Genomic DNA, 25,150 nt, shown 5'->3' on the forward strand with positions numbered 1-25,150 from the left:
ACACCTTGTGACCTCTCTAGAGGCCATATATTTCACAAGATCTACATGAAAATTGGTCAGAATGTTCACCTTGATGATATCTAGGTCAAGTTTGAAACTGGGTCACGTGCCATCAAAAACTAGGTCAGTAGGTCAAATAATAGAAAAACCTTGTGACCTCTCTAAAGGCCATATTTTCCATGGGATCTGTATGAAAGTTTATCTGAATGTTCATCTTGATGATATCTAGGTCAAGTTTGAAACTGGGTCAGGTGCGGTCAAAAACTAGGTCAGTAGGTCTAAAAATAGAAAAACCTTTTGACCTCTCTAGAGGCCATATATTTCACAAGATCTTCATGAAAATTGGTCAGAATGTTCACCTTGATGATATCTGGATCAAGTTCGAAAGTGGGTCACATGCCATCAAAAACTAGGTCAGTAGGTCAAATAATAGAAAAACCTTGTGACCTCTCTAGAGGCCATATTTTTCATGGGATCTGTATGAAAGTTGGTCTGAATGTTCATCTTGATGATATCTAGGTCAAGTTCGAAAGTGGGTCACGTGCCTTTAAAAACTAGGTCAGTAGGTCAAATAATAGAAAAACCTTGTGACCTCTCTAAAGGCCATATTTTTCATGGGATCTGTATGAAAATTGGTCTGAATGTTCATCTTGATGATATCTAGGTCAAGTTCGAAACAGGGTCATGTGCGGTCAAAAAGTAGGTCAGTAGATCTAAAAATAGAAAAACCTTGTGACCTCTCTAGAGGCCATACTTGTGAATGGATCTCCATAACTTTTGCTTGTGACCACTCTAGAGGTCACATTTTTTGTGGGATCTTTATGAAAGTTGGTCAGAATGTTCATCTTGATGATATCTAGGTCAAGTTCGAAAGTGGGTCACATGCCTTCAAAAAGTAGGTCAGTAGGTCAAATAATAGAAAAACCTTGTGACCTCTCTAGAGGCCATATTTTTCATGGGATCTGTATGAAAGTTGGTCTGAATGTTTATCTTGATGATATATAGGTCAAGTTTGAAACTGGGATACGTGCGGTCAAAAACTAGGTCAGTAGGTCTTGAAATAGAAAAACCTTGTGACCTCTCTAGAGGCCATATATTTCACAAGATCTTCATGAAAATTGGTCAGAATGTTCACCTTGATGATATCTAGGTCAAGTTTGAAACTGGGTTACGTGCCTTAAAAAACTAGGTCAGTAGGTCAAATAATAAAAAACTTTGTGACCTCTCTAGAGGCCATACTTTTCATGGGATCTGTATGAAAGTTGGTCTGAATGTTCATCTTGATGATATCTAGATCAATTTTGAAACTGGGTCAGCTGCGGTCAAAAACTAGGTCAATAGGTCTAAAATTATTAAAATCTTTTGACCTCTCTAGAGGCCATATTTTTCAATGGATCTTCATGAAAATTGATCTGAATGTTCACCTTGATGATATCTAGGTCAGTTTCGAAACTGGGTCACGTGCGGTCAAAAACTAGGCCGGTAGGTATAAAAATAGAAAAACCTTGTGACCTCTCTAGAGGCCATATTTTTCATGAGATCTTCATGAAAATTAGTGAGAATGTTCACCTTGATGATATCTAGGTAAAGTTCAAAACAGGGTCATGTACCTTCGAAAACTAGGTCAATAGGTCAAATAATAGAAAAACCTTGTGACCTCTCTAGAGACCATATTTTTCAATGGATCTTCATGAAAATTGGTCAGAATTTTTATCTTGATAATATCTAGGTCAAGTTCAAAACTGGGTCACATGAGCTCATAAACTAGGTCACTATGTGAAATAATAGAAAAAACGACGTCATACTCAAAACTGGGTCATGTGGGAAGAGGTGAGCGATTCAGGACCATCATGGTCCTCTTGTTTATTAAATTTTTCAAACTGATGAATGTTTTCTAGAAAATGTTCTGTACATGACATACAGACATGTTTTATTACAGACAATTTTGCCTGAGTGCCTGTGCACTCTATATAGTATTTCGAAGAGTGCGCAGTTAATGATTCCATCTTTACATAGAAACAGTTTACAGAAATTTAGATTACGCATACAGTACTCTAATGAGGAGAGAAAGGGATTTGTCCCATCAGTTTATTTAGGGTGTTAAGAATCACATGTACCTCAAAGACGTTCACACTGCAAAGTTTAGCTCATGGTACTTTTGATTAATGTTGAGTACTTTAACAAAATACTTTTCTTGTTTATATATCCCGGTAAACAAATGTTACAAACAACACCGAGGAGAGTTTGCGCCTGATATCAGAAGACGCAGGTTCGTACATGTGCTATATATCACGACAAAAATTATAAACGTCTACTGGAAATTAAGCAGTAAATTGAATAAAATGCTCACAAAACGTGAGCACGGCTTTATGTATTACCCTATTTTATAATCTAATTTTATACTACAGTCATGTTTTACAAAGTCTCCATTTTATTTTCTGGCCACATTTGCTTAATTAAACTATCTACCGTGCGCATGCTTTCAATGCCTTTAAAATGAGACATTTAAACTTGATTGTGGTATTTGTATGGTTTGAACCTACGTCTCCTGATATCAGACGCAAACTTTCTGGTCATGGTTCATGCTGTTCGCTAACAGTTTCTCTAATTGCAATAGGCTTTGAAAACGAACAGCATGGATCCTGACCAGACTGCGCGGATGCGCATGCTGATCGCAAAGCCACTATGTTGGTTTTCTCATGGCGCGGCTCATTTATGTTTTGACGTTTAAGTGACAGATATTGAACAGTCACTGTAGTAGCATGAATGACAAAGCAACTAAAATATAAAAAAGAATGTGTAAGAACAAAGAATCAGTCTTTATATTTCCAAACTGCACTTTTAGCCCCAATAATCTATTGTTTTAATAGAACCTATGTAAAAACTGCACTCATTTATCGAAATAACTGCATTTTTATTAAGACCGCACCGTCTTCTGCGTTTTCTTATAAACCATTTCATCTTGTTTACCTCACATGAACCGGCCAACTGAACTTCCGGCGGGGAAATTCAAACTTTTACCTGTTTCCTCTCCAGATAACAGTTTGTGCACACAAGTCATGTGCAGTATTATTTTCTAGAACGATTCCTTTTGTCCCTATCATGTGTTCGACAGAATACCAAAGAAAGATAAAAATACACTGACATGGAAATATCCAGTACTGGCATAAAGCATACCTGCGTGAACATACATTTAAAACGAAGTCTTAGATGAACACCAAAATATCCGGTAATAGAATCTCTTTAAGATTGACTACAAACATTTTGCTTAGAACTTAAACATTTGATGTGCTTCACTTTTCTGCTAAGGTTTTAGCGTTTTGACAAATATTTTTAATTTTATTAAATTTAAACAAAGTGTGCTTAGGAATTGAAGCTGCAACTACAAATAAAAATCAGCGTATTCTAGGTGAATACAACTTTCGGCTAAAATGCACTTTACCGATACGTATATCCTGTTTCAATAAAAAGGACTCTTTGTGTTTCTGTGTCATGTATAGGAGAGCAATTCCCTGAAATCATTCATTTATTTCAATAATTTCGTTTAATCATATCTTCTTTTTATCATTACTGGAATTTAATAGCATTATATCCACCAACAGAAACAGAAACGGAATTAAAATTTATAAAAAGTTACGAAATAAGTATAAAAACGTTATTTTTTTACTGGGGGTAGGGGTAGCGCCACGGTAAATAGAGCGAAATCTAAAACGGTGATCCCCATTTTTCTTTTACGTTATCGATAGCGACTGAAATTTTGCACGCTTGCTCAAATTTATTCAAAAAACAGTTTCTGAAATATAGGCATCTTCACGCAAAATTTTGGGTGAAGCTCGACGTTAGTTTTGCGTGTTTTGCGTTCATAAATCGTTTGCCTCTGATGTGACGTCGAAATAAACATGACAAACTATACATCATTAGAGAGATAATTTTAATATGAACTTGAAAATAAAGATTTTTTGCTGTATTTTAGTTGTATATTAAAACGATAATCGAAAATCCAGTCAAGTACGTCTTTTTGCGCTCTGCTGAAAAAATGACGTTAGTGGTAATGTTTGAAGATTTACAGCAGTGAAATGGAGAATAACAGAAAAATGAAAAAAATACCAGTCAATCGGAAATATCGTCAATTTTGATTCGGCAAAATTTCATAACGGTCCGTTGACTTTCGTTAGGTGGCGCATATTACCTTAAGGTCTAACATTGTTCTGTATAATAAAATATATATTTGCACTCATACCAAGCTGGGAAAAACTAGAAAAGGCAGGAATACAATATTCAGTGAAACATTTTCAATTTAAACTATTATTATAGTAAGATAAAATAGATATAGAATAAAAAGGTTATTTAACATTGTACTGTACAATACGAGATATATTTGGACTCGTACCCAGCTGAGAAAACCATATTGAACTCGCCTAGCGGCTCGTCCAATATAGTTTTCTCAGCTGGGTACTCCTCCAAATATATCTCAGTATTGTACAGAACAATGTTAAATAACCTAATAATATTTGTAAACAAAATATTATACTGTAAAATCTGGTAAATAAGTGTATACGCTTATAATATTTTTAGTAACACTTTTGTGCGCCTATTTTTGATATGTGCTTATATCTAAGCCAAAACCATGCACTTATTTTTGATATGCGCTTATAGACAAGCCGTGTGCGCCTATTTTTGATATATTAAGAATATTGACAGGGCTAAAATGAAAGTACAACATGGTCATGGACGTGCGCATATTGCATACAGTATTTAGACATAAAGAAAGCATAATGTATTCATAATTTGCAAATAATGTTTAATCTGTCGGACCATTCAATAATTGAACACTAAGATTGAAGCATTTTATCCACATTCTTTTCACAGATTTACAAAAGAACGACAAACTGTTATGACAACGCGAACAACTTTCCTGGTATTCAAACTTTTACTTTTATTTACTGAAAACATTTATTATTCAAAAAGCATGATTATCATGAACGATTATCGTTTTATCAGACAATAATCTTTTAACACCTATTGGCTATTCAACAGGTAAGAACACTTGTCGCCTGTATTTATGATAAACAATAATCATGGTATAATACCGTTAATAACGTATTTTTGCTGCATCTGTTGTTTGTTTACCAGTAATCGGATATGCGCCTACTTTCGAGACAAAATTATGGTAAGGGCATGACGTGCTTATTATCCCATATGGAATAACGGTAAGGCCGTATGCGCTTACTTTTGATATGCGCTTATATTCGAATATGCGTTTATTTACCAGACCCTACAGTATTTTCTCTCCAAAAAGATTAGGTACACCTCTGTCTATTAAACCATTTAAAAATATGATAAGATGGTCATTTACTGCATATGAACATATTGCCAAAAAAACTAACAGACTAGACACCTTTGAGAAATATTTGAAGCCAATCTTGCAGGCATGTGGTTATATACAGGATAACTTGCCTCAAACATAACCAGACCATGACAATTATCATAAGACATTACAAAATTTTACTACTATTCATCAGTGTAAACAGGTGACCACACAGACACAGATTGCTTCTTGTCTTTTTTATTTTTTTGCTTCTATCCTTCTTCATTCCTTTCAGCCACCAAACTATATTACTAAAGTTAATGGAAATTTAATTCTCTCCATGCATATTATATGGGATTATCTTTCAAACTTTTATATCTGAAAAACATACATCAGCCAAGGATTAGAATATACATATTATTTGCAGAATTTGCATATATATATTTAACTGTATTATGTGTATATATAATTGTAAGGCTCAGTAGGGGTTGATTCCTCGACCCCTAATTCACCTATTTATGGGGAAAATAAATTGGTCACCTTTAGGTGGCTAAAAAAAGAAAAAAAGAGAATAATCAACATCTGAAAAAAGTGAAAAAAAAAAGACAAAAGAAATAAATAAATCCCCGGAAATAAACATGAGTGATGAACTGGTAGAAGAATATCATAAACCAGTTAGGCCACTACTTTTTTATTTTAAGCTCACCTGAGCAATGCTCAGGTGAGTTTTTCTGATTGCCCGGCGTCCGTCGTCTGTCGTCCGTCGTCTGTTGTCTGTCGTCCGTCGTCTGTCAACATTTAGCTTGTGTATGCGATAGAGGCTGTATTTTTCAATTAATCTTCATGAATATTGGTCAGAATGATAACCTTGATGAAATTTAGGCTGAGTTTGAAAATGGGTTATCTCGGGTCAAAAACTAGGTCACTAGGTCAAATCAAAGAAAAACCTTGTGTATGCGATAGAGGCTGTATTTTTCATTTAATCTTCATGAATATTGGTCAGAATGATAACTTTGATGAAATCTAGGCCGAGTTCGAAAATGGGTCATCTCGGGTCAAAAACTAGGTCACTAGGTCAAATCAAAGAAAAACCTTGTGTATGCGATAGAGGCTGTATTTTTCAATTAATCTTCATGAATATTGGTCAGAATGATAATCTTGATGAAATCTAAGCCGAGTTCGAAAATGGGTCATCTCGGGTCAAAAACTAGGTCACTAGGTCAAATCAAAGAAAAACCTTGTGTATGCGATAGAGGCTGTATTTTTCATTTAATCTTCATGAATATTGGTCAGAATGATAACTTTGATGAAATCTAGGCCGAGTTGGAAAATGGGTCATCTCGGGTCAAAAACTAGGTCACTAGGTCAAATCAAAGAAAAACCTTGTGTATGCGATAGAGGCGGTATTTTTCAATTAATCTTCATGAATATTGGTCAGAATGATAATCTTGATGAAATCTAAGCCGAGTTCGAAAATGGGTCATCTCGGGTCAAAAACTAGGTGACTAGGTCAAATCAAAGAAAAACCTTGTGTATGCGATAGAGGCTGTATTTTTCAATTCTTCTTCATGAATATTGGTCAGAATGATAACCATGATGAAATCTAGGCTGAGTTCGAAAATGGGTCATCTCGGGTCAAAAACTAGGTCACTAGGTCAAATCAAAGAAAAACCTTGTGTATGCGATAGAGGCTGTATTTTTCAATTGATCTTCATAAATTATGGTCAGAATGATTGCCTTGATGAAATCTAGGCCGAGTTCGAAAATGGGTCATCTCGGGTCAAAAACTAGGTCACTAGGTCAAATCAAAGAAAAACCTTGTGTATGCGATAGAGGCGGTATTTTTCAATTAATCTTCATGAATATTGGTCAGAATGATAATCTTGATGGAATCTAAGCCGAGTTCGAAAATGGGTCATCTCGGGTCAAAAACTAGGTCACTAGGTCAAATCAAAGAAAAACCTTGTGTATGCGATAGAGGCTGTATTTTTCAATTCTTCTTCATGAATATTGGTCAGAATGATAACCATGATGAAATCTAGGCCGAGTTCGAAAATGGGTCATCTCGGGTCAAAAACTAGGTCACTAGGTCAAATCAAAGAAAAACCTTGTGTATGCAATAGAGGCGGTATTTTTCAATTGATCTTCATGAATTTTGGTCAGAATGATTACCTTGATGAAATCTAGGCCGAGTTCGAAAATGGGTCATCTGGGGTCAAAAACTAGGTCACTAGGTCATATCACGTAAAAACCTTGTGTATGCGATAGAGGCTGTATTTTTCAATTGATCTTCGTGAATTTTGGTCAGAATGATTACCTTGATGAAATCTAGACCAAGTTCGAAAATGGATCATCTAGGGTCAAAAACTAGGTCACTAGGTCATATCACGTAAAAACCTTGTGTATGCGATAGAGGCTGTATTTTTCAATTGATCTTCATGAATTTTGGTCAGAATGATTACCTTGATGAAATTTAGACCAAGTTCGAAAATGGGTCATCTAGGGTCAAAAACTAGGTCACTAGGTCAAATCAAAGGAAAACCTTGTGTATGCAGTAGAGGCTGTATTTTTCAACTGATCTTCATGAAATTTAGCCAGAGTGATTACCTTGATAAAATCTAGGCCGAGTTTGAAAATGGGTCATCTGGGGTCAAAAACTAGGTCACTAGGTCAAATCGAAGAAAAACATTGTGTATGCAATAGAGGATGTATTTTTCAATTGATCTTCATGAAATTTGGTCAGAGTGATTGCCTTGATGAAATCTAGGTCGATTTTGAATATGGGTTATCTGAGGTCAAAAACTAGGTCACTAGGTCAAATTAAAGAAAAATCTTGTGTATGCGATAGAGACTGTTTTTTCAATTGATTTTTATGAAATTTGGTCAGGATGATTGTCTTAATGAAATCTAGGTCGAATTTGAATATGGGTCATCTGAGGTCAGAAACTAGGTCACTTGGTCAAATCAAAGAAAAAACTTCTGTATGTGATAGAGGCTGTATTTTTCAGTTGATCTTCATGAATTTTGGTCAGAATGATTGCCTTGATAAAATCTAGGTCGAGTTTGGACATGGGTCATCTAGGGTCAAAAACTAGGTCATATCTAAGAAAATGCTTGTTTTATCGCAAGAGACCAATTTTTTGGTCCAATCTTAATGAAAATTGGTCAGAATATTTGTTTCCATGAAATCACTAGGTCAAACATGTTTTACACTGTTATGGAGTGTTTCTTAGGTGAGCGACCTAGGGCCATCTTGGCCCTCTTGTTTGGTTTACAAGATTTTTTTGGAAAAATGTCCACTGGTAGGTCGAAAAAAAAAAAAAAAAAAAAAAAAAAAAAAAAAAGCACCTTAGCGTACACATCCACTCAGACTATATAAACATGTATTTTGAAGTTCTAGTTTAGAAGCAATGAGACGGGTAGGAATTATGACTGAAGAAATAATTCTAATCTTCCAATATTGATGTTGCAGGGTTGAATCTTGGCACTGCCACATAACTTGCAGAGCATAGGTCGTAAAATAATGGTACCATTCATCCAATCCTCGGCCATTGTGGGTTCGAGACACAATGTGGGATTTGCGAACTAACAATACAGTACCTGGTTGGTTTCAATGAAAACATTTTTTAATGGTGTAGTACCTTGTTGCTTGTGGGTGTGAACTTCGACGAACAAATATTTGTATCCAAATCCCTGCATCACCGCAACTGGCGTGCTGCTGTCTAACGCAGTCTTGTCTTTGTCACAACTATTCGTCCTGCTAGCTGTGATTCCCCGAACCATTAGGTTGTCGGGAATCACCCGACTGATAGCCGTACCTATTTGTTCGCTAATGTCGGCATGCAAAAAAACCTTGTTTTGTCCAGATTTAATGGACAATGCACCCCAAAAAGTCAGCTCAAAAAAACACGCACTCATCGTGGGGGCTGCCATGATGGATGACTGCTTTACGTGTTTTTAATCGAAATTTATGAATCATGTTAACCAGTCTGTAATACATCGGCTTTTATTATTGTATGCATAATGTGTCCAAGATAGTGTATTCAGTCAAAAATGTCGATTCGTACTTAAAAACATTCGTTTTTTTTTTTTCGTTTCGTCCCACATTCGGTTCGGTCGGGAAAATATGTTTTTAAAAAAAAGTGAAATTGCAATTTTATTTTTTTTTCTACTTTTCGGAAAATTACACTCGCCGGTTTTGTAAACCAATTTATTAAAAAGAAGTGGCCTTAAATGCAAATTTCCAAAATGCCAGCATTATTGATGAAATTTCTCTGCTCATCACCATTTATGCCAATACATGCCAGCAGTGTCTGAATCTGTAAACTATCATGAACATTTTGATATATGACATGCCTTGTTAAACATTTGGTCTCGGTTACATATAGTAATAGTGGACTTTCTTGGTCAAAGTCACCCTATCAATAATGCAATTGCCTGTGGTCAGTAGATGACACCTGTTGTTAGCTCACCTGAGCAATGCTCAGGTGAGTTTTTCTGATCGCTTGATGTCCGTCGTCCGTCGTCTGTCTGTCAACATTTAGCTTGTGTATGCGATAGAGGCTGTATTTTTTAACTGATCTTCATGAAAACTGGTCAGAATGATTACCTTGATGAAATCTAGGCCGAGTTTGAAAGTGGGTCATCTGGGGTCAAAAACTAGGTCACTAGGTCAAATCAAAGAAAAACCTTGTGTGTGCGATAGAGGCTGTATTTTTCAATTAATCTTCATGAATTTTGGTCAGAATGATTACCTTGATGAAATTTAGGCCGAGTTCGAAAATGGATCATCTGGGGTCAAAAACTAGGTCACTAGGTCAAATCAAAGAAAAACCTTGTGTATGCGATAGAGGCTGTATTTTTCCATTAATCTTCATGAATTTTGGTCAGAATGATAACCTTGATGACATCTAGGCCGAGTACGAAAACGGGTCCTCTGGGGTCAAAAACTAGGTCACTAGGTCAAATGAAAGAAAAACCTTATGTATGCATAGAGGCTGTATTTTTCAATTAATCTTGATGAATTTTGGTCAGAATGATTGCCTTGATGAAATCTAAGTCAAGTTCGAATATGGGTCCTCTGGGGTCAAAAAGTAGGTCACTAGGTCAAATCAAAGGAAAAGCTTGTATATGCGATAGAAGCTGTATTTTTCAATTGATCTTCCTGAAATTAAGTCCAAAATGATAACCTTAATGAAATCTAGACCGAGTTTGAAAATGGATCATCTTGGGTCAAAAAGTAGGTCACTAGGTCAAATCAAAGAAAAACCTTGTGTATGCAATAGAGGCTGTATTTTTCAATTGATCTTCATGAAATTTGGTCAGAATGATAGTCTTGATGAAATTAGGTCAAGTTCGAATATGGGTCTCGTGCTCTGGGGTCAAAAATTAGGTCACAGGTCGAATCAAAGAAAATACTTATTTATACTCAAGATTTTTGCTCCAATTTTAATGATAATTGGTCAGAATATTTATTTCCATGAAATCACTAGGTCAAACATGTTTACAACACTGTTATGGTGTGTTATGGTGTGTTTCTCAGGTGAGCGACCTAGGGCCATCTTGGCCCTCTTGTTTTTGGGTTTCAGTAAGTCAATGGTCAAAGTTACTTTAAAGAATACCTTGGTTGTTGATGGTTGCTTGTAGTAAGTAAATGACCCCTGTTGTCATTTGGTCAAAGGTGAAGGACACAGCATTCTAAATTACCCACTTGCTGTGGACATATGTGTTTCACAAACAGCTCTTGACTTTAATTACATTAAATAATTAAATATCTTACTTTTCTTCTGTTTTACACAGACAAAAGCTGTCAGTAATAAAGTTTGATTTGTGTGTTCCAACAATTCCAATTCTACTTGATTGGAAAATTTTATGGAATTGTTTGAATTGAATTCTCCCACAGTTACAACTGACAAATCAAGCATCTCTTATGTGTCAAACAATTGTTTTCTCCATTTTAAGAATTTCAGTCTTAGACATCTGCAACATTGTTATTTCAGATGAACGTAAAGGTGGATTAACAAAGGCACTGTCTGCACAGCAGTATGTGCGTGCATTTGAGAGATTAAAAGAACAGAGAAAAAATGTCAGACTGATTACGATTGTTGACAAGAATGAAGAGGTGATTGAGACAGTGAAAACTGTTTTTGGCAAACACTTGGAAGTTGTTAAATCTGACTGGAAGTTGTCAGAACTGACATACAAGTATGTGCCAACATCTGGGTATCAAGCAGGAGAGTAACAACCCACAGGAAAAAATGTGAATAATTTTATTATTGATTTTACTTATTGAACTTCACAGAATTAATAGAAAAGGAAACTAATTAAAACAGTTATGTAAGATAGCAATAGAAATGTTAGATTTTACTGTAAATGAGTTGGAGTTTTCTTTGTTGCTAAATGCAGAATACCGCTTTTGAAAGGTTGCTAGTTTTACCCAGGTGCCCACTTGTGATGAAATAATGCACGGAGGGGCACCTGAGGTCTTACTCCACCATCAGAGCTGGAAAGTCGCCATATGACATATACTTATGTCGGTGCTACGTTAAACCCAACAAAAAAATGCAGAATACATACCTTCTGTTATCTCTTCATTGACAAGATATTCCTTCATTACACTTGCAGCAAACCTTGATTATCAGGAAAACATTTCATTTTTTCATTATTAGCTATACCCGAGTTCTCATTGTAGATGATTGCTTAAATAAACTAACTTGATTAAAAAATCTATATATATTTTCTTTTTCTTCTTTCAGTGTGAAGTTCGTCTAGTACATGTGGACAGTGATGGGCCACTATGTTATATAAAGCAGTGTCAATTTTTTAGCTGTTATTCTGGTTTATTGATAAGATATTATATGATTTGTATTTCAATATTATGCCCCTTAAAGGGGAGGCATATAGTAGTCAGACTGTCTGTTTGTCTGTCCATTTCTATTTATTAATCCCCCGCCGTGGCGGAGGGATTATAGGAATGGTCTGCGTCCTTCTGTCCATAACAAAATCGTGTCCAGTCCATATCTCCTAAACCCCTTGAAGGATTTTCATGAAACTTGGGTCAAATGATCACCTCATCAGGACGATTGCAGAACCCATGAGTCAGCCTTGTCAGTTCAAGGTCAAGGTCACAACTCAAGGTCAAAGGTTTAAGCCTGCCATTTTGTGTCCGCTCTATATCTCATAAACCCCTTGAAGGAATTTTATAAAACTTGGGTCAAATGATCACCTCATCAAGATGATGTGCAGAACCCATGAGTCAGCCATGCCAGCTCAAGGTCAAGGTCACAACTTAGGGTCAAAGGTTTTGAGCCTTCCATTTTGTGTCCACTCTATATCTTCTAAACTCCTTGAAGGATTTTCATCAAACTTGGGTCAAATGATCACCTCATCAAGACGATGTGCAGAACCCATGGGTCAGCCTTGTCGGCTCAAGGTCAAGGTCACAACTCAAGGTCAAAGGTTTGAGCCTTCCATTTTGTGTCAACTCTATATCTCCTAAACCCCTTGAAGGATTTTCATCAAACTTGGGTTGAACGATCACCTCATCAAGGCGATGTGCAGAACTTATGAGTCAGCCATGCCGGCTCAAGGTCAAGGTCACAACTTAGGGTCAAAGTTTTTGAGCCTTCCATTTTGTGTCCGCTCTATATCTTCTAAACTCCTTGAAGGATTTTCATGAAACTTGGGTCAAATGATCACCTCATCAAGACGATGTGCGGAACCCATGAGTCAGTCATGCTGGCTCAAGGTCAAGGTCACAACTTAGGGTCAAAGGTTTGAGCCTTCCATTTTGTGTCCGCTCTATATCTCCTAAACTCCTTGAAGGATTTTCATTAAACTTGGGTTAAACGATCACCTTATCAAGGCGATGTGCAGAACTTATGAGTTGGCCATGTCGGCTCAAGGTCAAGGTCACAACTAAAGGTCAAAGGTTTGAGCCTTTCATTTCGTGTCCGCTCTATATCTCCTAAACCCCTTGAAGGAATTTTATAAAACTTGGGTAAAATGATTACCTCATCAAAACGATGTGCAGAAATTATGAGTCAACCATGCCAGCTCAAGGTCAAGGTCACAACTAAGGGTTGAAGGTTTGAGCCTTCCATTTTGTGTCCACTCTGTATCTCCTAAACCCCTTGAAGGATTTTCATCAAACTTGGGTCAAATGATCACCTCATCAAGAACTCATGAGTCAGCCATGTCAACTCAAGGTCAAGGTCACAACTGAAGGTCAAAGGTTTCAGCTCTGTATCTCCTAAACCCCTTGAAGGATTTTCATGAAACTTGGGTCAAATGATCACCTCATCAAGACGTTGTGCAGAATTCATGAGTCAGCCATGTCAGTTCAAGGTCAAGGTCACAGCTAAAATCAAAGGTTTACCCTTTCACTATCCATAGCAGTGGCGGGGGATTTAGCTGTCTTTCAGACTGCCTTGTTTATTGCAGGTATCAATGTTTAAAGGATGATTGCCTATGGTATTTAAAGAAAACCAATTGATTTTGGGGTCAAAGGTCAAGGTCGCAGTCACCTTGAAACTGAGAATGGTTTCCGGTTGATAAATAAAGAACACTTACCTGCAGACGACATAGGATGATTGCCTGTGGTCAGTGGATGACCCCATTTTTCTTTTTGGGGGATGATGGGGGAGTCAATATGTTAAAGGTCAAGGTCACATTAACCGTTAGACTGAGTTTTTGATTGGTAATTGAAGAATGTTTTGGCTAACAGGTGTCAAACTTCTTAAGATGATTGCATGTATTTAAATCTTGTTTCTGTGGTCAGTCAGTCAAAGGACAAATGTCATGGTGATCAAGAAAGGCCATCATGGGGAGCATGTGTGTTTTACAAGTACATCTTTTTTTCTTTCTATTTTGAGCTACAAAGAAGACAGCCCGTTTATTCAAAACTTTACACATACATATACATATTTCTGAATAAAATAATGGACAGAATCAATTCAAATATACATAGTTACATGTTTTCATTATATCAAATCATGTAAAATATGATATGTTGTTATGCGATAAGAGACTAGAGATGACAGACGGTAAGAAGATTACAGAAGGAATGAGAAAAATAGAGAAAAAAAATGAATGTAAAAATACCGTCATCAAGCTTCCTGAAAATATGATGTTGTGCAGCTTACAAAGTCAGCCGATCCCACATTTTTTTCTTACTGATTAATTTATTCTTCTTGAATGCTGTGTGTTTTTCAGTTTCTTCATCATTTTGAGATAACTAATGAACTATTTAATGCTTGGACTTTGATTTCCTTATTTACATTTATAAATGAAGTATTTTGCTAAGATTATGATGCAGTTCATTATTTGTTGAGTTTGTGATTTTGTTTGGGAACCAAATGAAACATTTTGAAAGTTAAACAAGTCTTTACCTTTGTTGTTTAAGAAGTGTTTCTTATTTGTCCAAAAATCTTGTACGATCTGGCATTCCAAAAAAAGATGTCTCAAGGGTTCTCCATTTTACAAAAATCACATAAGCAAGATTCGATAATTTTGCATTTATTTCATAAACAATTTGTTGCTATAATCCTTTTTCATATGCCTGTTTTGAAAAACTATGTATTATGTGATTGCACTTGCATCTGTTTGACTGTCCATCTGTCTGTACATGTCCAGAGCATAACTTTATAACCATAAGATACTGACTTTAAACTTGGCCTATAGGTAAATGGCGATGCAATCTGACTAAAGTACATCTCCTATTTTGCTACGCTTAGGATCTGGGAACGAGCTATTGATAGCCTCGTTCTGACGACCCTTTCACTAGCCAATCAGAGATTAACTTAAAACATTTTGCAAATCTATAGTTAGCCTTGATTTTTTATATTTACAATTCTTACGCCTTTATGTGTCGGTAGGCCACTTGCTCTGTAAGCGAGGGGTCCTGGGTTCGAGCTCTGGATTAACTGCACATTTTTCTTACTCTTTGACATTCGAACAAGTCGTCTGATTGGTTTTAATAAAAATAGATTTGCGAAAATAAAAATAGCAATATTGGAAATTCAAAATATACAGAAAACGAATGTGAATGGGTCGTTCTTAGATCTTCATTTAGAAGAGCATAACTTCATATTATTAAAGGCATTGACTTGAAAATACAGGCAGATGTGCAGACACAAACATTCTACATTACACTTCCCCCACACATTTCCCGCCCCCCCCCCCCCCCCAAAATTAGTTTCTTAATCTTTAGTATTCTGTCACCACACCCCCACTCGCACACAACCAGCTTCCTCCCTCGCACCACCTATAGTCCTGTTCAATAAGGGTTGTTATCTCCCCTGATTTATTACTCCCCCTGTGAACTCTTCAGTGCCAAAAGATAAGATCAGCATACATCTAAAATATTGGGGAGCAAACATGATTAACTGAATTTGCATATGTTACAAATTGCTGATTACAATCTGTTGATAGAAATTGAATATTTATCATGTTTATATAATAATTGATAAAAATGAAAACAGCATGTCATCTGGTCTGATCTTGCATTATCAATTATGTGAGAAATTTTGTTACTTCGATAACATTATCAAATAATTGACATCATGAGAGACCTGATATACTAGTTTATGCAGGATCTGAAACGAAATTCTAATCCTTATTGATTTTATTCTTTTTTTAACTTTTTTTAAAAAATATACAGACACTGCTGCTTGATCTAAAAGAATAATTTATTACAAATAGTAAAGTTACAGATCACAGAATGACAACAAAATTTCATTAAATACATGTAATGCTGATATTGAGAAAGACCATTTTTAACGAAGTTGAAACAAATGCCAAACATTGTTAAAAAGTGAAGCGAGTGTTGATTCCTCTTAAATATTTTAAAACTATTGCAGACTTACAGAGAGGATAGTTGATTGTTTTAGTTTAAGATTGAAATATATTTCACAGATTGGAACACCATATGTAATATTTCTCCTATCGCTTATAATTCGTATTCTCTGGAACAACTGATATGTGTATTAGACCTTCCTGGTATTCTTTAGTGTACCATTGAAAAATTAAAATATTGTCAGTACTTTGTAACAGTGAAAATATTAATTTTATTTCATTGATGTACTTAAATAACAACTGCAGTTTACTCCCTTCAGCAAAGAAATTGTCAAAAATGATTAAAAAATTAGTAATATGCAGGAAGACCTTTGTTACCTAAAGTAAACCTGGTTAAAGCAGTCATTTACCAGTGTAAATTTTGTAATAGTTTGAACCTCATTTAAACAGCCACATTTATCACTTTGACCCAAAGACGTACTGTCCTTGAGTTATTTATACACAGTTTTATTTCATAGTGAAACGTTAATTTCTGCGATTTTTTTTTCTTCTTTATATGCCGCGATCAGTTTCAGTCAGTACCGGACAATTTCCCAAAGTGACAAAAAAACGCTGAATTTATACTCCTTTTCAGGCCATTATTTGACAGTCGGAGCGGGAAAGCTTATATACTGATCATGAGCTAATTCCCTTCAGTCATTATGCCATCTCAATGATATTGAAATTACTCCCATCTGACAGTTGTTGGGTTTTGTTTTTTAAAAATGAAACATTATTTCAAGAATTCTCTCAAATTCACGAAAAAAAGTCAGCTAGTTGTAAAAAAATATATGGAAAATAATATGTCATATTTTGTTCGGCGAAATATTTCAACTATTTAAGAGGCGGAATAGCTCTTCTTGATCAGTATGTAGGAAAGTTCTGTTTTAGGATAAGAAGCTGATAAAATACGTTTTCTTCTTTAAATCATTTGGCAGCGATGGCATAACATTTGCTTTGACATAGTAGTGGAAAGAATTATTTGTGATTTTGTGATATCTCACTGTGTGTAGATGACCATCTTCGTAGAATACAAATTTCGCTTTCAACTGCCTTTTAGCATTCATGTTTTCAGAGTCAAAATTTTCAGGTAATTATACAAATCCTGCTTTCTGAAAAATGGTAAACGAGACGAGTTGTTGTCCCACACATCTTTTAAAGTGTTGGGCTCCGGTATTTGCTCACCAAGAGGAGTACAAAAATTTCTGATTGTCGTTGATTGTAGCGCTGATCGTCCTCGTTTTGCATTTCACGAAGTGGCCTAGTGCCTAATGTAACAAGTCCTTTAGCACGTTTTATTAATTCCGGCCTATTTCCAGAAACATGTGCACCTCTATCTCTTAAAAAACCTCAATTCACGCAGTGATTGTCAAAGTCACACGGTTCATTGATTCCATTGATCGTCGCCATTTTCTGATTTTTTTTGCACACCGGAAGTAGTTTTTATCAATAACGACAACTCACGCAAGGGAAGTAACAACCTTATTGAACAGGACTATATCCCCCAGCCATGCCTCCCGCCCCGCCCCGCCCCCCCCCCGCAAATTAAAGTATTGTGACCGGTCATTGTCCGGCGTCAGTCGTCTGTCAACATTTGCCTTGTGAACAAACTAGAGGCCACATTTGTGACCCAATCTGTATGAACTTGGTCAGAATGTTTGTCTTGATAATCTCTAGGTCAAGTTCGAAAATGGGTCATGTTGGGTCGGTAACTAGGTCATACCGTCAAATAAAAGGAAAAGCTTGTGAACACTCAGACCACAGTTGTGACCCAGTCTTGATGAAACTTGGTCAGAATGTTAGAGGCCACAGTTGTGACCCAATCTTTATGAAACTTTGTCAGAATGTTTGTCTTGATTATCTCTAGGTCAAGTTTGAAACTGGGTCATGTGAGTTCAAAAACTAGGTCAGTAGACCAGATTATGGGAAAAGCTTGTGAACACTCTCTGGAGGCCACAGTTTTGACCCAGTCTTTATACAGCTTGGTCAGAATTTTTGTCTTGATGATTTCTAGGTCAGGTTTGAATCTGGATCATGTGGGGTCAAAAACTAGGCCACAAGATCAAATCAAAGGAAAAGCTTGTGAACACTCTTTGTGTGACCCAATCTTTATGAAGCTTGGTCAGAATCTTTTTCTTCATAACTTCTAGGTCAAGTTTGAATCTAGGTCATATGGGGTCAAAAACTAGGTCACCCGGTCAGATCAAAGGAAAAGCTCTTATAGATTCTAGAGGCAACTTTTTTTGCTCCAGTCTTGCCGTAACTTTGTCAGAATGTTTGTTTTCAAAATGTTCAGATTTGGATCATGTTGGGTAAAAAACTAGGTCACTAGGTCAAATCAAAGAAAATGCTTTTTTACACTCAAGAGGCCATGTTCTTTGGTCCAATCTTAATGAAAATTGGTCAGAATATTTGCCTCAATGAAATCACAAGGTAAAATATGTTTACACTGTTATGGTATGTTACTCAGGTGAGCAACCTAGGGTCATCTCTGCCCTCTTGTTTTCATTTTTCATTCATTTTATTGCCCTTTTGTATCCTTTCACTGCAACAATCTACATTCCTCCCCCACCCCTTTCTTTTCATTTAGTTTCTTACCTACTGCATACATACAACCTGCTCCCCTGCACACACACCCACCAAAAAATCTTAAAATATTGATTCGTCTTTAAATTTTTCTTCCGTCTTCCTCTGAAACAACCCTTCAGGCATGTTGCCCCGCTTGGCGGAGCTCTTGTAAGATATTTTTATTGGAAAACTTGTAATTTAGAGTCACTGCAACTAGAAAAAAATCAACTATATTTCATTCTCCAATTTAAATTTTCATAGACACTAGCTATTCCATATCATTTAAGATTTTATTTATTGTATTTAATATGTCTTGTTTTCTCTGATATTGTTTTATAGTAGTTTATTTGCTATTTTATAAACTTTGAATTAGTTGTCATACCGATTTTCATTTTTAGCTCATCTGATTTTTTGAAAAACAAGAGCTGTCGGACATCAGCAACACTCGACTATGCAACAGCCTTGTCATTTGAATGAATACAAAAGTTGAAAAAGGGGCATAATTTTAGAAAATGGGAAATAGGGTTATGGAACCTGCACAGTGCTTATCAGATCATGGCAGTGGACAAGTGTGTGAAGTTTTAATCCATTCCCATCAGTGGGTACTGAGATACCAGCTAACACATAAAAATTTAACAAAAAACTGCTAAGTTGAAAAAGGGGCATAATTTTGAAAAAAATGCAAAATAGAGTCACTGAACCTTTGCACTACATGTTATATCATGACAGTGAACAAGTGTATGAAGTTTCAATTCTTTCCCATTGGTGGATACTGAGAAACCAGCTTACATACAAAAACTTAACCAAAAACTGCTAAGTCAAAAAAGGTGCATAATTTTCAAAAAAATGCAGTGGAGTTATGGGACCTGCACAGTGCTTGTCAGATCATGACAGTGAACAAGTGTGTGAAGTTTCAATCCATTCCCATTAGTGGATACTGAGATACCAACTTACATACAAAAACTTAACCAAAATCTGCTAAGTTGAAAAAGGTGCATAATTTTGAAAAAAATGCGAAGTAGAGTTATGGGACCTACACAGTGCATGTCAGATCATGACAGTAAACAAGTGTATGAAGTTTCTCAATCCATTCCCATTAGTGGGTAGTGAGATACCAGCTTACATACAAAACCTTTACCAAAAATTTCTAAGTCAAAAAATGAGCATAATTTTGTAAAAAAGCAAAATAGAGTTATGGAACCTGTGACATGTAAGTCAGTAGTGAATAAGTGTGTGAAGTTTCAATCCATTCCCACAAGTTGTTACTGAGATACCAGCTTACATACAAAAACTTAATCAAATTGGGACGCGGATGCCGACGTGGATGCCGATGCACTGGTGAGTCCAATAGCTCTACTATTCTTTGAATAGTCGAGTTAAAAATGATGAGTTATTGTCATCACTTGATTGGCATTGGCGTTGTCTGGTTAAGTTTTATGTATAGATCAGCTTTTCTCCTAAACTGTCAAAGTTATTGATTTAAAACTTTCAACATTTGTTCACCATCAATAGCTGACTCTGTACAGCAAGAGACATAACTCCATCCTGCTTTTTGCAAGAATTATGGCCCCTTTAGGACAGAAAATCAAATTTCTTGGTTAAATTCTATGTTTAGGTCAGCTTTTCTCCTAAAGTATCAAAGCTATTGCTTTAAAACTTGCAACACTTGTTCACCATCAAAAGTTGACTATGTACAGCAAGAAACATAACTCCATCCTGCTTTTTGCAAGAATTATGGCCCCTTTTGAACTTAGAAAAGCAAATTTCTTGGTTAAGTTTTGTGTTTAGGTCAGCTTTTGTCATAAAGTATCATAGCTATTGCTTTAAAACTTGCAACACTTGTTCACCATTAAAAGTTGACTCTGTACAGCAAGACACATAACTCCATCCTGCTTTTTGCAAGAATTATCGCCCTTTTTGGACTTAGAAAATATCAGATTTCTTGGTTAAGTTTTGCATTTAGGTAATCTTTTCCCCTTAACAGTCAAAGCTATTGCTTTAAAACTTGGAGAAGTTGCTGACTCTACACAGCAAGTACCGTTACTCTACATTGCTTTTTGCAAGAATTGTGGCCCCTTTTGGACTTTAAAAATCATGGGTAGGAGAATATTTCTGTTATACAGAGACAAAAAAATCAGATGAGTATCTGCACCCGAAAGGCGGTGCTCTTGTTTATTTTTTTCCTTCCATTCACTTGGAATATTAGAAACAATTTTATGATAATTAAGAAATTCTGAACATTTTAGATTAAACCTATGTTGAACTGTTGCAATTTAGAAAAACTTTTTTTTCTGAAGTTGTATATTTTTTAATAAATTTCACACCTGCTCTACATCATCCATTATAGTATATGGTTTTATTTTCATTTTGGATTAAAAAATTGTTCTATATTATTTCTTTCGATATACTTTCTACACCTAAGTTGAAGTTTATACCTGACCAACTTTTAAGGACATCTTTTAGAAATGTGTTTTTAACAAGGTTCCAAAAAACTGGTTATTAGATAGGCAAATATTGTTGGCTGGTGAGCAGCATCAGCTTTTGGTTTCCACCCAATAAATTGAGTTAGGAGTGACAAAGTCCAATGAAACGTGATATATACAAGGGTTGTCCCAGAAAATCATGAACTTTGTTTATTATTTTGAAAATAAGCCAAGCATCAAATAATTATTTCAACTGGTGTTATTTCAGTGTATACTCTCTAGGACTATAAAGTTTAAAATTTAGTATCTGTCATATTATTCGAGTATTTTTTAAATAATGGATGTCAGTCAGTGCTAGTTGGCACACACTCAGTTTTCCTCCTACAAAAAGAAACGGTGTCCTTTTCAAATCCATGTAACTTGCCTGATACACATCTCACACGATTAAAATTTATATCCTCGTTAATGGCAGCGTGGTGCATAATTATGTTGCATTTCAAGTCTTTGGTGTCACTTTCGTTATAATAGTGATGTAACTCTGAAAGGCACGGTCGCACACACTTTCAGAAATGACTACATCAGATAAGTTTGTGGCGAAGGAAGTTTTAACAGCATTTTGTCGCCCTCTCTTTGAATCACTCACCCAACTTTCCTTAAAACGTTTGAACCACATAATGACAAGTGTCCTGCTTATATTTGCCTGACTTTCAGAATTTTCCACTTCCCGTTTTGTTTGTGAACGAGTCACACTGCGACCTACACAATATTTTATTAATACTTCCTGCGCTGCGAACTTTTCTGACGTCGTAATTTCTAAAAGTGCATGCAACTGTTACTTTCAAAATTACGTCACTATTTTAACGTTAGTAAAGTCTAAGACTTGAAACGCAACATAATTACACGCCAAATGTTGCCGTTAACAATGATATAGATTTTAATCCTGTGATATGTGTATCATGTAAGTTACATGCATTTAAAAGGAAGCCACATATTTTTGCAGTGGGAAAATTGAGTGTGCGCCGACTAGCACTGACTGCTGTCCATTATTTAGAAAATACTTTAAAAATATGATAGATATCCAATTTTAAACTCTATAGTCCTGTAGAGTATACAATGAAAATCAGTTAAAATAATTATTTGATGCTTCGCTTATTTTCGAAATGAAAAAAAAAGTCATGATTTTCTGGGACAACCCTCGTATAGGTACCTTGCATAGAGGCGTAGTTATGACTCCCCCCCTGGTTGGGGAGACATTATTTTTTCCCTGTTTGTCCATCTGTCCGTACGTCACACTTCATTTCTGATCAATAACTGGAGAACCATTTGACCTAGAACCTTCAAACTTCATAGGGTGGCAGGGCTTATAGAGAAGAGGACCCCTTTTGTTCTTGGGGTCACTCCGTCAAAGGTCAAGGTCACAGGGGCCTGAACATGGAAAACCATTTCCAATCAATAACTTAAAAATGACCCAGAATGTTGAAACTTCATAGGATGATTGGTCATGCAGAGTAGATGACCCCTATTGATTTTGGGGTCACTCTGTTGAAGGTTAAGGTCACAGGGGCCTGAGCATGGAAAACCATTTCTGATCAATAACTGGAGAATGACTTGACCCAGAGTAACCTTATAGGATGATTGGTCATGCAGAGTAGATGACCCCTATTGATTTTGGGGTCAATCCATTAAAGGTCAAGGTCACAGGGACCTGAACATGGAAAACCATTTCTGATCAATAACTTGTGAACCACTTAACCCAGAATGTTGAAAATTCATAGGATGATTGATCATGCAGAGTAGATGACCCCTATTGATTTTTGGGTTACTCCATTCAAGGTCAAGGTCACAGGGGCCTGAACATGGAAAACCATATCTGATCTATAACTTGAGAACCACTTAACCCAGAATGTTGAAACTTCATAGGATGATTGGTCATGCATAGTAGATGACCCCTATTGATTTTGGGGACACTCCGTTAAAAGTCAAGGTCACAGGGGCCTGAACATGGAAAACCATTTCCGATCAATAACTTGAGAACCACTTGAATCAGAATGTTGAAACTTCATAGGATGATTGGATATGCATAGTAGATGACCCCCGATTGATTTTGGGATCACTCTATTAAAGGTCAAGGTCACAGGGGCCTGAACATGGAAAAACATTTCCGGTCAGTAACTTGAGAACTACTTGACCCAGAATTTTGAAACTAAATAGGATGATTGGACATGCAGAGTAGATGACCCCTACTGATTTTGGGGGTCACCCGATCAAAGATCAAGGTCACAAGGGCTTGAACATGGAAAACAGTTTCCAGTTCGTAACTTGAGAACTACTTAGCCCAGAATGTTGAAACTTTGTGGAATGTTTGGACATGCCAAATAGATGATTCCTATTGCAGCCAGCCACCAGTGTCGCTTAGACTTTTGCTTCTGTCCCCTATTGACTTCCTGCCTATATGACTATGCATTTTGGGGGGACATGCGCTTTTCTACAAAAACATCTTCTAGTTTAAGATTGCATATGAGGTCACGAGGGTCAAGGTCACTGTTGCTGAAAGTGAAATGGTTTCCACTCAATAATTTCTACAGATAACTTATAGAAAGCCCAAGGTTGGACAGTGGGTCAAGTTCGAAGTCAGCATAATAGAAAATTCCACAGTTGGTGCAGTGGACTAGAGCATTGGGCCAAACTAAATATTATGCTGTGGAATGGATTGGTCCCTGTTCAAATCCAACTGAGCCTGTAACATTTTTGTGTGATTAAAAAATCATTTTAATGTCATTTCACAAAGTTACTACAATAGATTTTTTCAGCCCCCGAAGTTGGGCATATTAAAAGTGCAATCTCTGTCCGTGTAAATTCTTGTTATCTCGCGACGAAGTCGGAGGGATATAGTTTTAGCGTTGTCAGTCCGTCTGTCTTGGGCCATATCTAGGAAGTGGTTGGGAATATTTAAATAAAACTTCATATACGTGTTCACCACTAAAAAGTTATATGGCCCATCAAGTTTCAGTCAGATTGCCCAAGTAACACCAGAGTTATGGCCCTTAGACGTTTCTGGTGTTAACTATATAGGGTCCTATAAATATGGCAATTTCTGCTTCATAACTTATGATATATTTGACCCAGAACTGTGAAAAACTAAATGAATTTAGATCACCATAATGTGGTTGTGCACACACAATTTCGTCCGGATCTCTTTACTAACTTTAGGGTTATTGCCCTTTAATTGTTTAAAAATCCGCATATTTGTACATAACAAACTTACCATTTGGTAGAATGTCATTAAACTTCTTTCATTCTTTTCCATGAACATTTATTATAAACATGTTAACTTGTGTACCCACACCTGGTCACCCACTTGCCTTGGTCCCGAAAAAAACCAAATTTAATTCCTTAATTTAAATTTTTTTCAAACCTTGCATGAATATTAATCAACATGCAAAGTTGTACCCAGTCATGCCCACCAACCGGATCATGCATCCCTCCCCCACCTGCCCCAAACATTTTTTTATTTTTTATTTTCTATCAATATTTATAATCAGCAGGTGTCCTCGCCCCCAAGCCCCCCTCCCAAAAAAAAAAAATATATATATATACATCCAAAATTGAAGGCAATATGGATATTCAATAGTGGAAAAAAGATGAATAAAGATGCCACCATTGTCAAAAAGTATACTAAGTTTGAGAAGTCTTGTCAGTTCTTAAGACCATCCTAACAACCAAAAATAGTTCCAGGCTTTCCAGAAAAACAATTATCTACACAACGTTCAGAATATGCAATGCTTCGACGTATGCCTTAATACCATTTTAATGTAAATTCGGCAACTAAAATCAACATAAACTGAAGTCAACGTTTTAATTAAAACAACCACGTGTATTAATACAACAAGCAAATTTATGGTCACTTGAATAAACGATGACCTCATGTCACCTGAACTGGAGCCATGGTATTTAGCTATCAGGTCACATAGCTTATAACGTAGAAAAGATGGAAACCTAGCCTTGGAATCCAGACTGA

The 25,150-nt window shown here is 36.2% G+C and overlaps 1 protein-coding gene across 1 annotated transcript in view; it reads left to right on the top strand.

The window, feature by feature from the left end:
• The window catches only part of LOC128554362 (uncharacterized), a gene marked incomplete at its 5' end in the record, with an annotated part of 34,717 nt that extends 13,618 nt beyond the window's left edge, over window positions 1-21,099 (top strand). The window contains 2 exons of the mRNA XM_053535647.1: window positions 11,308-11,567; window positions 12,064-21,099. Coding sequence (XP_053391622.1) covers window positions 11,308-11,549 — 242 coding nt within the window. The remainder of the gene's footprint in view (window positions 1-11,307; window positions 11,568-12,063) is intronic.
• Window positions 21,100-25,150: the final 4,051 nt, after the last annotated feature.

Source organism: Mercenaria mercenaria, unplaced genomic scaffold, assembly GCF_021730395.1.
Source record: "Mercenaria mercenaria strain notata unplaced genomic scaffold, MADL_Memer_1 contig_4971, whole genome shotgun sequence".
Classification (NCBI taxonomy): Eukaryota; Metazoa; Mollusca; class Bivalvia; order Venerida; family Veneridae; genus Mercenaria; species Mercenaria mercenaria.